The following is a 16,912-nucleotide window of genomic DNA, read 5'->3' on the forward strand; positions in this document are numbered from 1 at the left end:
ATCTTTCAAAAATTAGGAGTGGAATAGAAATTTTGTAGTTTTTTTTTTCAGTTTTAAAATGTTGAATGTGTTTTTATCCTTGTGTTAATATATGTTTGAAGAGAGAAAATATAGGCTGCTCTTCTCCAGAGTTCGAAGTTAAAGTCTGCACAGCATATGGGAAAGTGCTAAATATACATGGTAATTGGAATTAACCATTAAGATGAACATACTCATTCTGGCAGCTAAGAAGGGATATCTTCAGCTCAGGGAAAACTATAAGCTGTTTGTAAGTCCGCCCAACTAGGTTATGTGTCTGTGTTATAGAAGCCAGGAATCCCATACAAGCGTTTCTAAGGATTACAGAAACGGTCATGATTAGATGGAAGAGAACAGCTTCTTAAGAATGAGCAGATAGACCAAAAAAAAAAAAAAAATTTTTTTTTATTTGCTTTCTACCAAGAGAGGGGGGAAAAAAGTAGTTTTCATGGGAAATATGTTGAAAGAACAGATGTCTTGTGAGCTTAATTCCATAAATGGTGATGTGCCCAAGAATACCCTGAGATAAGAAGAAAAACTACATGGAGTCTTTTAAAAAAAAAAAAAACCACTGAGTCCTAAAGTAAATAAGTGAATATCCATAATCAACAATTTTCCTTTTCATATTAAATCTATTTGTGTGGAAGGAAATGAAGGAGAAAACTTTATAAACACGTGTAAACTGGAGTCCCTGGATTCTAGAGTTCTTTTGTGAAACTAGTGTAAGGAACAGAAATTGTCTTTTTATCTGAGAAAAAACTGTGCTAGTTAAGATGTCTATTTTCTTTGCTTTTGACTGAGATAACTCACTGTGGTAACACTGGGTTTTAAATTCTGATTGGTAACTATATATCTATTTTTGATTAATACAAAGAGGAAAATGAATTATTTAATAAAGGAATTTTTACAGAAAAAGCATTCAAAATGTTAAACTCATTGCCAAAAAATATATGTCGTCCTTAATCATAGGAAAGGTGGGAGCTACAAACCTATCATTGTTTTGCACCAATCATGGAAAATTGATTCTTGAATTCAACAAACATATAAAGGATTTTATCTAAGCTGGCAATTTTACTAGGTACTGAGTTGACAGAAAGATGAATGAGACTCTGTCGCAGCCCTCATAAACTCAAATCTATTGGAAGAAAAGATACGTAAACAGATGATTAGAATCTGTTTCAGATAGCGCGGAAAGACTTTTGTTCCAAACCTCAAGAAGCTGCATAAGCTTTTACCACCTCTAAAAATTTGTCATGTGTGGTTGAGCTCACGTGAGAGAATGGTGTCAGAATCAAAGAGGCGGCTGAAAGATAAAGATGAGGTGTGTGAGCCTATGCAGCAGCTGCCCAGGGGCTAGCAGACCTAGTTATGACTAGAAGGACTTGGGTTTACAAAATGCCTGTACAGAGAATGGAGGTGAGGCATTGAGCTCACAAGAGGTGGGGAGTTGGACCCGAACCTCTGCTGAAGATGGGTCCGTTAGAGGATTGCTGTGCAGAAAAGCAAGACTCATTCAGTCAAACTTCTACCAGTGACAGATGACAAAGAAGCTTTTCTCTGCCCTGACTCTGGGAAGGAGCCCAGAGTCGGCTCTAAGAAACCAAAGGTATAAAGCCTATACCTTCCCCAGGTTTAGACTAAAAATTTATGTCACTACTTGTCTGGGAAGTTCCTACCTGAAGATCACAAAGAAAGAAATGTACATGGTCCTTACCCATTCATAGTAAGATAATGGCAAACTGAGGTGCTTTGTGACCAAAATCGAGAATTTAACAACACACTCAATTAAGCAGGCTGTGCAGGTTGGGAACTCTGATACTCTGCTGGTGGGAATGCAAAATGTAGACCTCTTATAGAAGCAGTTTGGCAATATGTAGTAACATTGCTTATCTGTGCGTTGACTTTTTGACCCAGAAGCTTTACTTCTAGAAATTGGTCCCACAGTCACATCTTCAAAAATACAAAATAACATATACACAAGGTAATTCATTGCTATAATATTTGTAATAGCAACAGATTCAAAATAACCCAGTTGTGCCACAGTGGGATATTTGTTGTCAATTATAGTATATCCAACAGAGTGGGATACCGTGCAGCTGTAGAAACGGATGAGAAAGATCTCTATTGATATGGAGCGATTCCCAGAACATACTGTTAAATGAAAAAGCAAGATGCAGAATAATGTATTTAACATATTACTTTTTATGTAAGAAAAGGAGTAACATGTGCAATTATATGAGTATATGATTGCTAATAATTGCAAGAAGAAACAATTGAAAGACAAATCAAAAATTTACCCAAAAAAGTTACCTCTAAAAAGGAGGAAACAGGATAGAGGAGACAGGGGTGGAAGCAAGCCTTCTGTGATTATACCTAGTTATATAGTTTTGACTCTAGAATCAAATGAATGTATTACATAATCAAAAATAAAATTAGATCTGAAAAAAGGAAAAAAGCAGTCCTTGAAATTTAAAAACACAGAAACGAATCTAATTATATATTAAATTGTTGACATTCACATTGAGCAAATAATTATTTCAGCCAACTTTATAATACAGATTTTTCTCTGTACATCTCAGTAGGATAAACTCCAAGTAAAAGAAGAAAAATGCAAAGATTTTTTTTTTAATGTCTCACTCTGTCTCCCAGGCTGGAGTGCAGTGGCACAATCACCACTCACTGCAGCCTCAACCTCCCAGGCTCAGTCGATCCTCCCACCTCAGCCTCCCAAGTAGCTGGGACTGCAGGCACATGCCACCGTGTCTGGCTAGTTTTTGTATTTTTTGTAGAGATGGGGTTTCACCATGTTGCCCAGGCTGGTCTCAAACTCCTGGGTTCAAGTGATCCTCCCTCCTCAGCCTCCCAAAGTGCTGGAATTGTAGACGTGAGCCACCGTGCCTAGCCCAAATAGATTTTAGAGTTCATCCTGAAGGCATATTGATAGTAATTATATTGGTTTTGAATTTTAAAAGCATTATATTGTTAGAGAAAACAAATAACAAGTAATTATGTTATTGTTAGGAACCAAAGTTTTTCAGCATAAGAGAAAAAAATATAAAGTATAAAATCAAAGTAGTTTAGTAAACCCAGTCTTGAAGACTGAGATCTGTAATCTTAAATCTGAATTTAAAACATTACTGTTAACCAATAATTTTCTCCCTTTTAAAAAAATATTTATTTCCTATCTCTGACTGAAACAGACTAGAAGAAATGATAAATAATAAACACCCCCGCAGCCGGATTGTGGTTTCCCACTTAGTCTGTGTATGGTATGCTGCTATAACAAAGTCGGTAGGTAGGTAGTTTATAAAGAACAGAAATTTATTTTTTCACAGTTCTGGAACTGGGAAGTCTAAGATCAAGGCACCAGCAGGTTTGGTTGTCTGGTAAGGGCCGCTTTTGACTTTTAAGATGGTACCTTGTTGCTGTATCCTCCAGAGGGCAGGGACGCTTTGTCCTTGCACACATCTATTCATTTACTCATTTGTTTATGTAATGAGTTCCCTAGTAAACTTCAGTGCTGACAAATGAGTTTATTTTCTTTTCTCCTACTTTTTTTTTTTTTTTTTTTTTTTTTTTTGAAACAAGGTCTCACTCTGTCAACCAGGCTGGAGAGCAATGGTGCGATCATGACCCAAGGCAGCCTTGACCTTCTGGGCTCAAGCAATCCTCCCACCTCAGCCTCCAAAGTACCTGGGACTACACACAGGCATGTGACATAATGCCCAGCAATTTTTTTTTTATTTTTTTGTAGATACAGGGTCTGGTTATGTTGCCCAGACTCGTCTCAAACTTACAGGCTCAAGCAGTCCTCCCACCTCAGCATTCCAAAGTGCTGGGATTACACGTGTGAGCCATCACGCCTGCCCTCTCTTAATATTTTTTAAGAGCAAAAGCATTATTTACTCACATGGCTGCACATTGGCTTATTTTATATACCTTTATTGAGAGATGATTCGCATCCCATGCAATTTACCCGTTGAAAATATGCCATTCCATATTGTTTAGTAAATCACAGAAATGTGTAACCATCACTACAATACCCTATTTTTTAAAGTATCTTTTTCTAGTATTTCAGTGTCATCGCTTTTTATATATTAAATACATTTTGACAAATTGAAAGCATTGTTGATTTTGCTGCTCAAATTGTTCAATGTAGCCATTGTCCCTTTCCCCCAGGCCTGGCAACCACTGATCTACTTTCTCTATATATAGATTTGCCTATTCTGGAGATTTCATATAAGTGAAATAATATACTATGTTGCCTTTTGCAGGACTTCTTTAACTTGGCATCATGTTTTCAAGGTTCATTGATATTTGTAGCATGTATCAGTACTTCATTCCTTTTTATGGCTAATAGCTCATTATATGGATATGCCAGATTTTATGTATCCATTCATAAGTTGTTGGATATTTGGGTTGTTCCTCTTTTTTGACTATAATAAATAATGATGCCGTGAACATTTGTGGGTACTTTTCTGCATGGAAACACGTTTTCAGTTATCTTGAGTATATACCTAGGATTGGAATTGCTAAGTCATATGGTAATTGTATGTTTGCAATTTAAGGAACTACCAAAATGTTTTGCAGAGAGACCTTACCACTCTACAATCCCGCCAGCAATATATGACCGTCCCTACACATTCTCACCAACACCTGTTATTGACTTTTAATAGCCACCCTGGTGGATGTGATGTGGTATCTCATTATGGGGTTTTGTTTGTTTTGTTTTATACTGTATTGCTTCTCCGTTGTTCCTGTAGATCACTGTGGCTTTGATATGCATTTCCCTATTGGTGTCGCACATCTTTTCTTGTGCTTACTGCCTATTTGTGAATCTTCTTTGTTGATTGAAAAGATTCAAATCCCTTGCTCATTTTTAATTGGGGTATTTGTATTTTTATTATTGAGTTGTAAGAGTTCTAGATATAAGTCCTTTATCATATATACGATTTATAAATATGTTCTCCCATCCTGTCGTTCTCTTTTCACTTTCTTGTTGATACTGTTTACAGCATAAAATTTTATAAATTTTGATGTGTTCTGATTTATTTTTTTTTCTTTTGCCACTTTCGCTCTTTGGGTATATTATCCAAGAAATCACTGCCTGACCCAGGCCTCAAAGATTTACTCTTATGTTTTGTTCTAAGAGTTTTATAGTTTTAGCTCTTCCATTTAGGTCTTTGGCCCATTTTGAGTTTATTCTTTTATATGTTCTGAGACTGAGACTTAATGAGTTTGACATCATTTTCTTTGCATGTCTATTTCTATTTGTCCGACACCATGGGATGAAAAGAGTATTCTTTCTCCGTTAGATTGTCTTGGTACCCTTACTGGAAATCAATTGACCATAAAAAAATGATGATTTGTTTCTGGACTCTCAATTTTGTTTCATTGATTTCTTTGTCCATCTTTATGCTGATAACACACTGTAGGTAAACCTACTATTTACTGTAGGTTCTGAAATCAGGAAGTATGAGTCTTCCTAACTTTATTCTTCTCATTCAGTATTGTTTTGGCTATTTTTGTATTTTTGTATTTTTTTTTTTTTTTTTTGAGACGGAGTCTTGCTCTATCGCCCAGGCTGGAGTGCAGTGGCGTGATCTGGGCTCACTGCAAGCTCCGCCTCCCGGGTTCACGCCATTCTCCTGCCTCAGCCTCCCAAGTAGCTGGGACTACAGATGCCCACCGCTGCGCCCGGCTAATTTTTTGTATTTTTAGTAGAGATGGGGTTTCACGTGTTAGCCAGGATAGTCTCGATCTCCTGACCTTGTGATCCACCCGTCTCGGCCTTCCAAAGTGCTGGGATTACAGGCGTAAGCCACCGCGCCCAGCCCTATTTTTGTATTTTTTAAAACCCCATGTGAATTTACAGTTCTCTCAAAAATTGAAGAAGCAGTAATAGAAGTAGCACTAATAGTAGTAGTAGTCACAGTAGAAGAAGAAATGCTGTAGCAAATAAAGGGAAGGGAGGATAAAGGAAACAGGTAGAGCAATAGAATAGTTTCTGAAGGAGGACATGGATATATGGGGTTTTTTCTGTTCTTTCCTCTGGTGTATGTTTGGAAATTCTCAATATAAAATATAATTATTTTAGTTTTAAAAGGAGAACAGGCTCTGAAACTAGACTGTTTGTATTAGAGCTCTAGCCCTGTGACTTATTCATCATATGAATGTCGCTAAGTTATTTAGGCTCTCTGTACCTCAATAAAATTGACGTGAAAATTGTACCAACTTCATATTGTTGCTATGAGGATTAAATTACCTAAAGCTCTTAGAATAATTCTTGGCACTTAGTAAGTATTCAGTAAATGTTGGCTTAGAAGTTGACTATTTTTGAAGGGAGGGCGGTAAAAAAAAAAAAGTATTTTTAAAAGTACACGTAGATTTACCAAATAATCAATAAATCTAGTTATTCAATTAAAAACTTAGTGGCAAGTTAACATATATGAAAGGAGAATTAATGAACTTGAAGATTCTGCCGAAATTATCCAAAATGCAGTGCAGAAGGATAAAACAAAATTGAAAATATCAAAGAGAGATTAGGAGACATGGAAAACAGACTGAGAAGGTACATTCATCTGATAGGAGTTTTGAGAAAGACCATAGGGCAAATTCAGAAGGACCAATATTGCAAAATAGGAAAGTATACATTTAAAAAACTGGAAATTACAGATTTTGCAAATTAGAAAATAAGGAAATTGCAAATATTGTAAAAAAGAGAAATTGCAAAGTATTTAGAACAGGGAAAAACACTGTATATCAAAATTTGTGAGATGCTGCTAAAGCAGCTCTTGGAGGAAAATTTATACTCTTAACACATATATAAAATTGAAAATGAAAAGGCTGGGCACGGTGGCTCACGCCGTAATCCCAGCACTTTGGGAGGCCAAGGCAGGTGGATCACTTGAGGTCAGGAGTTCAAAACCAGCCTGGCCAACATGATGAAACCCCGTCTCTACTAAAAATACAAAAGTTAGCTGGGCATGGTGGCGGGCATCTGTAATCTCAGCTACTCAGGAGGCTGAGAAAGAATCGCTTGAACCCGGAGGTTGTAGTGAGCCGAGATCACACCACTGCACTCCAGCCTGGGTGACAGAGAGAGAGAGTGTCTCAAAAAAAAGAAAGAGAAAGAAAAAAAGAAAGAACAGTAATGAGCTAAGCATCCAAATCAAGAAATAGAAAAAGAATATCTGTGTAACCCCCAACACACACACACACACACACACACACACACACACACACAAAAGAACAAAGAAAAGAAAAACAGAAATTAAATGAAATAGAAAACAGCTATAAGAGAAGATCAGTGAAACTAAAAGCTAGTTCTTAGAGATAGGATTTAATGACTTAATTAGATGTGAAATACGTAGTGGGACAGATTGTTCATGAAGACCAGATATTATAATAATTTTAACAGTGACTTAATCTGATGTCCCTTCAGACTTCTATTACTAAAGAAATAATTAGTCTGCTTTTATTCTGGTTAATAGAACCTGCAACTGAACTCTCAGATTTTTTTTTATCAATACTAAAACATTAATTAGAATTTAAACTTTTCTTTTAATAGCTGGGTTTGGATAGCCTATCCTGTCTCTTAGCTTATGTATTCTTCTATGAAATGTAGTTTCTGTAACAAGTTATTTTAACATTTTGGACATTGACATTTTTGTCGTAGAAGAAAAGATTAACAGAATAGACAACTACTTCTTCCTCTGGGAGGGTATGTATACCTGGAGATATACGTTGATAGCAAAGAAGTCTATTTCAGCAAGTTTCTTCCTTCTTTCCTTCTTCCCTTTTTCCTTTTTTTTTTTTTTTTCCCCTTCCTTCCTTCAATGTTATTCTTTATGTCGTTGGGACCAGGGGTTTCATCTCCCTGCACATGCACCTGGCACGGTTCAAGAGGAAAAACATTTGGATATAAAATATCTTTCATGTCAGTAAAACATGAAGGAATTACTCCTTTTGCTTTTTGGTCTTATCTTGAGAAGAGCATACTATGAGAGCCCCTTAAGAGCACAGAGTCATTTATATCATCTGTGTAACATCTAATGCCCTGTGAGCTGTCAGATGTTTAGTGTTCAACATCATAACTATGCAGGGAACAGACTTCACACCAAGTTTCTTCATACTAGACCTAGGAACACTAAACTTTGATCATCTTCGTGTCTTTTGGAAATGGAGAAGTAAGTTCTTAAAACTATTTTTTTCATTCTCTGACGTGGATCAAATAAGTAATCTTTGGTCTTATCTGTCCACTTGGATCAGTTTTTTCAGGCAGGCATACGTACTCATTCCTAAGAAGTACTTTAAATGCGTTCTGCCTTGAAAATGGATTTGTGTGTACTTTATTAGGATTTCTTTTTAAGTTTTTAAACTTATGCTAGATATCAGATATTAAAGATTCTCATGTTCTAAGAAAATAACTAGCCAAGTCTACTTTCACCCACATTCCTGTTAAAGTCAACATGGAAAGGTTTCTTAACCAACTGAATGACATGATACAGATGTTTTGCTCACTTTCTGTATATGCCTCTTTCCTTTCTTCTATTTTCCTTTTTTCTGAGAGCTGCTTTGCAGAAGACTTTGTCGTGAAATACCACATGCCATAAGAAAAATTAGCCTACATCTTTTCAAGATTGTCTTAGTCCATTCAGACTGCTATAACAAAATAACTCAGACTGAGTAATTTATAAACAATAGAAATTTATCGCTCACCATTTTGGAGACCAGAAGTGCAAGATCAAGGCAGCAGCAGATTCGGTGTCTGATGAGGCCTTGCTCTCGGCTTCGTAGATAGTGCTGCTTCACTGCATCTTCACACTGCAGAAGGGCAAACGGGCTCCCTCAGGCCTTTTTCCAAGTATAATGGATACATTTATTTATTTACTCATCCATTTATTTATTCATTCATTTATTTACTCATCCATTTACTTATTCATTCATTTGCAATTATCCTTTGAACAACTACTGTTTGCAAAAAAAAAAAAAAGTATGTTATTTGCCACCAGTTTGATAATGGAGATAACAGTTCTATATGAAAAAATCAATAGTTGGTCTCACAAGCAAAGTGTGCTGGGAGAGCAAAAACAGAAGAAAAAAATTATTTTCATATTTTCTCTTTTGAGTGAGACACTGTCCTCTTTAGGAGTTCAGTTTCCTACCAGTGATACAACTAGATATTTACATCTCCCAAATCAAAGTACAAACTTTGGCCATAGAACCTTGTTCCTCGTTATTTTCTTTTTATTTTCAACTTTTATTTTAGATTCGGGGGATGCATACACAGGTTTGTTCCCTGGGTATATTGCATGGTACCCTCAGGCCTTTTTTACAAGGGTGCTAATCTCATTCATGAGGGTTCCACCCTCTGACCTAATCATCTCCAAAAGGCCCCATTTCATAATACCACCAAATCAAAGGTTAAGTTTCAACATCTAAATCTGGGGGGAGCCGGGCGCAGTGGCTCATGCCTGTAATCCCAGCACTTTGGGAGGCTGAGGCAGGCTGATCACTTGGGGTCAGGAGTTTGAGACCAGCCAGGCCAGCATAGCAAAACCCTGTCTCTACTAAAAATACAAAAAAAATAGCCAGCGTGGTGGTGTGTGCCTCTAATCCTAGCTACTTGGGAGTCTGAGGCAAGAGAATTGCTTGAGCCCAGGAGGCAAAAGTTGCAGCGAGCCGAGATCTTGCCACTGCATTCCAGCCTGGGCAAGAGAACGAGACTCCAGCTCAATATATATATATATATATAAATATAAATAAAATAATATAAAATTGGGGGGAACACAAACATTCAGACCATAGCAGAGGTCACTGGGGGTCCTCCCAGAGAAGAGAAATTTGATTCACAGATAATTTATTAATAGGTTTTTTTTTCTATCGTTATGTACTGGAGGGAGGAATTGAGTTTAAAATGTACTTACATTATTAGGTGAAAATGTAAAGAACCTAAATCTTCAACAGTATGGGACTCACTAAATATCCATTCAGGGGACCAGGTGCAGTTGCTCACGCCTGTAATCCCAGGACTTTGGGAGGCCAAAGCAGGCGGATTATATGAGGTCAGGAGTTCGAGACCAGCCAGGCCAACATAGTGAAACCCATCTCTATTAAAAATACAAAAAATAGCCAGGCGTGGTGGCAGGCACCTGTAATCCCAGCTACTCGGGAGGCTGAGGCAGGAGAATCACTTGAACCCAGGAGGCGGAGGTTGCAGTGAGCCAAGATCACGCCATTGCACTCCAGTCTGGGTGACAGAGCAAGACTGCATCTCAAAAAAAATTTAAATAAATGGATATCTATTCAGCCAAATGCTGTGCAGCCAGTTAAAAGTAGATTTTAGGCTGGTCACAGTGGCTCATGCCTGTAATCCCAACTCTCTGAGAGGCCAAGACGGGAGGATCACTTAAGGCCGGGAGTTTAAGACCAGCCTGGGCAACATAGTGAGACCCCATTTCTAAAGTTTCTAAAAAAAATACATAAACTTTCTAAAACCAACAAATAAATATATATACATATATATACACATACACATATACATATATGTGTAATTTTTTAAAACAGTATTTTAGAATACTATTTAATGACATGAAAAAATGGTCATGATGATGATAGCTAAAAGGTATTGGGTGTCAGTTTTACGCCAGACACCTTTTTAAGTGCCCTCCTTGTGTTAATTGAACAGGTTAATCCTCACAGCAGTCTTATGTAGGAGAAAACTATTGTTATCCCCATTTTAAAGGTGAGGAAACTGAGACTCACAGCATTTACGTAGCTTGCCTAAAGTCAGCTGGTGAGAGACAGAGCTGGAGTTTAAACTCAGGCAATTTGGCTCTTTTAAATCCCTTGCTCAGACATCATTACATATCTCTGTAAATTTTTTTATGAAACTAGACAAACTATTTTTAATTCATCTAGAAACTAAAATGTGTTAAAAAATAACCTGTCAAATTTTGACAGAGTAGAATTGGTGGACATATTCTACCAGGTAGGAAAATATGCTGTAAGATATAGTAATTTTTAAAATATCATAGTGTAGCTGAAATAGAGAAGAAATAGAAGAAATCAGAAGAGCATGCCACTTTTTATGTTCACAGGGAGGAGACTAAATGGATACACCTAAATATTAAGAGTGACAATCACTGATAGAGGAATTATGGATGATTTTTCTTTCTTTTCTCTTTTTTGTTTGTACTTTATTTTTTAAATTATCTATAATGCCAGGAGTTCAAGACCACCCTAGACAACATAGTGAGACCCTGTCTCTACAAAAGAGAATTTTTTAATTAGCTGGGTGTGGTGGTGCCAACCTGTAGTCCCAGCTACTCAGGAGGCTGACTTGGGAGGATCACTTGAGCCCAGGAGTCTGAGGTTGCAGTGAGCAGTGATGATGCCACTGTACTGTACAGCCTGGGTGACAGAATGAGACTCTCTCTAAAATATAACAAAGAAAACCCAAATTATCTTTAGTGAGCATTTTTAAATCATACAGTATTAGCAAGCTTATTTTTAATGCTTTAAAACTTCAAGTTTTAACAATATTTTACTAGTGTAACATATTGCTGTTTGATTTTATGCATCATGTACCCTGGCATTTTCTAAGCTGCTTACTCTGCAGAGTTAATTTTCTAAAATGTTCAATATATTATTCATTTATTCAAGGCCTAAATTAACCACTCACACAGAATCACTAATCCAGTCTTCCTTTTTGATAAAGATGGAGAAAAGACAATGGGATTATAGTCCTCTTCTGGCTTAGGGTTGAGGAAAAGGATTTCAGAACTTTTAACTTATTTTTAAGACTCGAATTGTTTATTGATGGTATAAAGAAAAGCTATTGAGATATATATATATATATGAGAGAGAGAGAGCACTTCTGTCTGAACACCTCACTGAACTCCGTAGTAAATTGTTAGTTGTTCAATTGAGTTTTTTATTGAGACCCTATCTCTACAAAGAAAATTTTAAAATTAAGCATGGTGGTGTGTACCTGTAGTCCCAGCTGCTCGGGAAGCTGAGGCCAGAGGATGGCTTGAGGCCAGGAGCTTGAGACAAGCCTGGGCAACATAGTGAGACCCTGTCTCTTTATTTTTTTTTTATTTTTCATTTTTTTAAAAAGACAATTCATGAAGTGCTTGATTTGGGGATATTGCCTCTTCCCCAAAAATTTCTGTATCAATTTAATTGCCAGTCTTAGCCCAGGCTGCCATGATAAAATGCCATTAACTGGGTAGCTTAATCAAACAGAAATTTATTTTCTCACAGTTTGGAGAAATCAAGGTAGTGTTTGATTCAGTTCCTAGTGAAGGTTCTTCCTGGCTTGCAGAGGCTGCCTAATTACTGGATCCTCACATGACAGAGATATAAAGAGAAATCCCTCTATTTTTCTCTTCTTCTTCTTAGGAAGCCCAGTCCTATCAGATTAAGGCCCCACCCTTATGACTTCATTTAACCTTAATTACCTCCTGAAGACCCTGTCTCTGGGTATGGTAACGTTGGGGTTTAGGGGTTCTACATATGAATTTGGGGGGGGGGCACAATTCAGCCCGTAGTATTGGCTAAACTCTTTCCAATATCCTCAGAAATCCCATATTTAGTTTATTTTATTGCAGACAGGATTAGTTTTATCCTTTCTTATGAAACTCTTAAAATACTCATTACTTTACAGTGTGTCATAGAAACTTTGCTTAAATTTAACCTTATGAATAATTTCTTCCTAGACGCAAAATCGAATGAAGCTAATGGCCGACAACTACGAGGATGACCACTTCAAATCCTCCCATTCCAATCAAACAAATCACAAGCCCTCCCCAGACCAGGTAAGATGGCTCTGGAATGTTTTATTAAAAAACCCACACACTTAGATTTTGAAATGTTTTGTACTAGCATGTTGCAAATTCTGAGATATAAGTTAGAAGAAGAAAAATAAATAGCTAATTCAGTTCTGAAAACTCTACTCTTTTCAAAAAAAATCACAGATTCAGTTTCTTTATAGGAAGTTGGTGATTCTGGATATTTTAAGAGCAGATACTTGAAAGATTTGAACAATAAAGAATGCTTGAATTGGGTTGAGAAAAAAATTAACCTCAGAGATACATACTAATAATATGTAATTTTTAACTGTCTTTACTAATTTTTAACTGTCTTGGTTTTCTTTTTAAAGAAATAGTGCCTTATTAGAAAAACAAGACTCTTTCCTTGCAAGCCTAGTGAGGCACAGTTTGGAGGTTATTTCTGTTTAGTTGCAAATTATGAACTCTCTGCTCATTACCTATTAAAAGTGAAGATTGAAACTTAGTTCTTCACTCCCGGTCCTTGTGGATCCCTCCAGCATGTCATGCTTAAGGAAAATTGTTGCCTTCAACTTCTCATCAACTCAAAAGAGACATTGATGAATCTGAAGGGAACCATATTCCATTCTAGTTTCTTGGAAGAAGGGAACTCTCCCCAAATCTTGAAAATGATGGATGGGAGAGAATGGTGAACAGATTACCTCATATCCCATTGCCAAAAATCAAATTTTAACATCTCTATCACACCCAGTCTTAAAATGTATAGCTAAGGGGAAAAAAACCAGTCAGGTAATCACATCCATATGACTAAAGCATCAAGGAAAACTTTCCTGCTAAACATCTCCACTGAATAACAGCTATGGCATTATCTTAGCAGGAGCAGGAGAAATAGTGCAGGTGAAAGCAGCAATGGTATTCACATTGCTGTCGCTTCTGAGATTCGGGAGGTATAGTCCTATTATGATGACATTTACTAAGCCAGTTGAGGCAAGCCTTGTATTTTAGAAGGAAAACAATGTAAATATTTAATGTGGGCAAAATGGAGAGCTATCTGCCTGGTATCAGCAGTCTTTCCCTGCCAAGAGATCATTTTACCTTTTCTGCCTGCTTCCTGATACCTGGAACTGAATTTATGCCAGGGTATATAAGATGCATGTTTGATTCCTCATTAAAACAGGTTTTTGATAACAGAACTGGATGCCTGGAGTAGGAAGAGGCAAACAGAGAAAGGTTGAAGGAAAAGCAAAACATAAAGAAAAACCTCCAACTTTGATCATTTTGCCCAGATCCAGCCCTGAGATAGAGATGTTATCTTGGAAAGTAGGAAGAAAAGAAGTATAATGACAAACTACAGTTGTTCCTGAGTATCCTCAGGGGATTGGTTTCAGGACAAACCCACCCACAAATACCAAAATCCATGGTTGCTCAGGTCCCTTATATAAAATGGCATAGTATTTGCATATAAGCTACACACATCCTCCCATATACTGTGTTTTGTTTTGTTTTGTTTTGTTTTGTTTTGTTTTGTTTTGTTTTGTTTTTGAGACAGAGTCTTGCTGCGTTGCCCAGGCTGGAGTGCAGTGGCATGATCTCAGCTCACTGCAACCTACACCTTCTGGGTTCAAGTGATTCTCCTGCCTCACCCTTCTGAGTAGCTGGGATTACAGGCACCTGCCACCATGCCTGGCTAGTTTTTGTATTTTAGTTAGAGACAGGGTTTCACCGTGTTGGCCAGGCTGGTCTCAAACTCCTGACCTCAGGTGATCTGCCCGCCTTGGCCTCCCGAAGTGCTAGGATTACAGGTATGAGCCACCATGCCTGGCCCCTCCCATATACTTTAAATCATTTCTAGATTACTTGTAACCTAATACAATGTAAATACTGTGTAAATAGTTGTTATACTGTATTTTTAAAATTTTGTTTATTATCAATGCATTATTTTTTTATTGATTTTTATATATATATATGTATGTATATGTATATATTTCATCCACGGTTGGTTGAATCCATAGATGTGGAACCTGCAGATACAGAGTACCAACATTAACTACTAATTTTGATAGTTTAGGGAATTAGAATCTGTATGAGAGAGTCAAGAAATTCTCTTCTGCTACATTATGCTTATGTCTTTGTTTTAAATACTAACCACCTCTTTTTCATTCCATGCTGCCCTGGGGCATTGCCCCCTTGTCATCTCTCTCCCTGTAGGATGAGGAGGAGGGTATATGGGCATAGCCAATCAGAGGCTTAGTTCAGCCATTTTGTTCAGAACGGTGAGAAACAGCTTTCCTTAACTATAGAAATGGTTTTTGTTTGTTTTCATTTTTCTTTTTACACAGTAACTCTCACATCTCATTTCTCTGTAATTCATGAAATCCCTGGTGTGCTTTCTGTTTTTTCATTTTCACGTGATTCTTGTGTGTGTTGCTGTGCTGCTGACATAGTGGGGTTTGGATTTTGTGGCTTTTTTTTTTTTTCTCGTTGTGTGTTAATAGTCACTTCTGTAATTTCTTTTTATACATTTTTGGGAGAACTTCTAGGACATGTAACTAAATTTCTCCAGTTGTGATTTTATTAATTACCCTTTCTAGGGTGATTTTACAGTGTCCTGGCAAGGTTTATAGTAATTTTATATGAAATTGGCAATAGAAAATTGATCAAGTACTTTGCTCATTGGCCTAAGTTTGAGGTATACTTTTTATGATGATTAATTATAAATACATGGTGTTTAAAAAAAACTGTACTGTGAGCTAAAACCTCCTTTTGTTTCTTTCTGTAGAAGAATGAGCTCTCACAGTCAGCACCTCGGACACATCCCCTGGGGCTTTGACATTACCCTCAAACTATCCCTAAAAATATTAAGGAGCAAAGTAAAGGAAAACTTTTTTTAGAAGTCATTCTAAAAATTCTTTTCCCTCCCTTTTCATGGATTGCTGCAGTATTCAACAGTTGCCAGGACACTGTCTAGATTCTCCTTTTCAGGAAAATTGGCTGGAAAGTATAGTCCAGCCGTGGCAGTATCTCCCTTTGATCTGATGCCCTTGAGGTTTGACTAAGGAAATCCTTTTCTTAGAAAAAGTAATAATTATGATTAATAAGTTCACACATATTTGGTGGCCTTGCACTCCCTGGATTCACTGCCCATGCTTATCAGTGATCTCACTCCCCTGGAGTCAGTTCTCCCTGAAATGTCTTTGTCTTGGTGTTAAACTTCTTAAAATGATGAGGATATGTGTAGATCTCTTAACGTTGAGCACAACCAAGAAGGATGGAGAGGTAAGTTGTGGAAAGGGGCCATGCACTGTGAGGTGGGAAGCTGTCCAGATGGCTTTATCCTGAGGGCATGAATGAAGTTGAAACGCACTGGATCAACCAGAAAGCTCTTCAGGTTAGGATGCTGCATGTCAGAGAAAGCTAAAGCTGAGAGCAGTCAATGTGCTAATTATCTGCACTGGACAAGGGTAGGTATTTGTCATCATCAAGCATGTGAGACCGTGCAGTAGCTGGATGTAGTTTACTGGTCTCTTAGAAATGAGCATGCCCCTACCTTGTCTATTTTGGCAGAACATAGGAGTTTCTTAGCTTCCCCCAGCTGGAAGCACCACATATGTGGACATGATTATATTTTTGTCGCAAATCCTTTTTCTGGCCAATCAGAGGAAGCCTGTTGGTATTCTAGGAAACAGGCCTATAGGTAACTTCACCAGGAGACTAGAAAGTAAACAAATCAGTATATAAACTTGTTCCTGAAATCTTCATTTTCCTTTCTCTACCAAAATAGGATAACTTAGCTTTTTCCAATTATCGCACTGTTGAGCATATTGCACTAATATATTAACTTTCATTGGTTTAACACCATGCAATTGCAATTAGCCAGCCATAACTGGTGTTTCTATGATATGGTGTTTCCAATTTTATAAAATGTGCTGTAAACCTCATTATATCATAAGGATTTTACCTAAAGAAATGCATGAGTGACCCCTAAAACACTGCACAAGTTTTGACTGGCTATCCACTTTCCTTCTCCTGTTTCCTCACTAATTTTACAGAAAATAGATTTTCTTTAGAAATTCAAACTTTTGAAATTGACGATTTAC

The 16,912-nt window shown here is 37.2% G+C and overlaps 1 protein-coding gene across 23 annotated transcripts in view; it reads left to right on the forward strand.

The window, feature by feature from the left end:
- The window catches only part of ERC1 (ELKS/RAB6-interacting/CAST family member 1), a 519,708-nt gene that overhangs the window by 419,360 nt on the left and 83,436 nt on the right, over positions 1-16,912 (forward strand). For 18 of the 23 annotated variants that reach the window (XM_063694551.1, XM_055357508.2, XM_055357510.2 and 15 more), the window contains one exon: positions 12,744-12,842. In XM_063694551.1, coding sequence (XP_063550621.1) covers positions 12,744-12,842 — 99 coding nt within the window. Of the gene's footprint in view, positions 1-12,743; positions 12,843-15,023; positions 15,089-16,912 lie in introns of all 23 variants that reach the window. The other 5 variants (XM_055357516.2, XM_055357518.2, XM_055357519.2 and 2 more) reach the window with 1 other exon arrangement.

Source organism: Gorilla gorilla, chromosome 10 (assembly GCF_029281585.2).
Source record: "Gorilla gorilla gorilla isolate KB3781 chromosome 10, NHGRI_mGorGor1-v2.1_pri, whole genome shotgun sequence".
Lineage (NCBI taxonomy): Eukaryota > Metazoa > Chordata > Mammalia > Primates > Hominidae > Gorilla > Gorilla gorilla.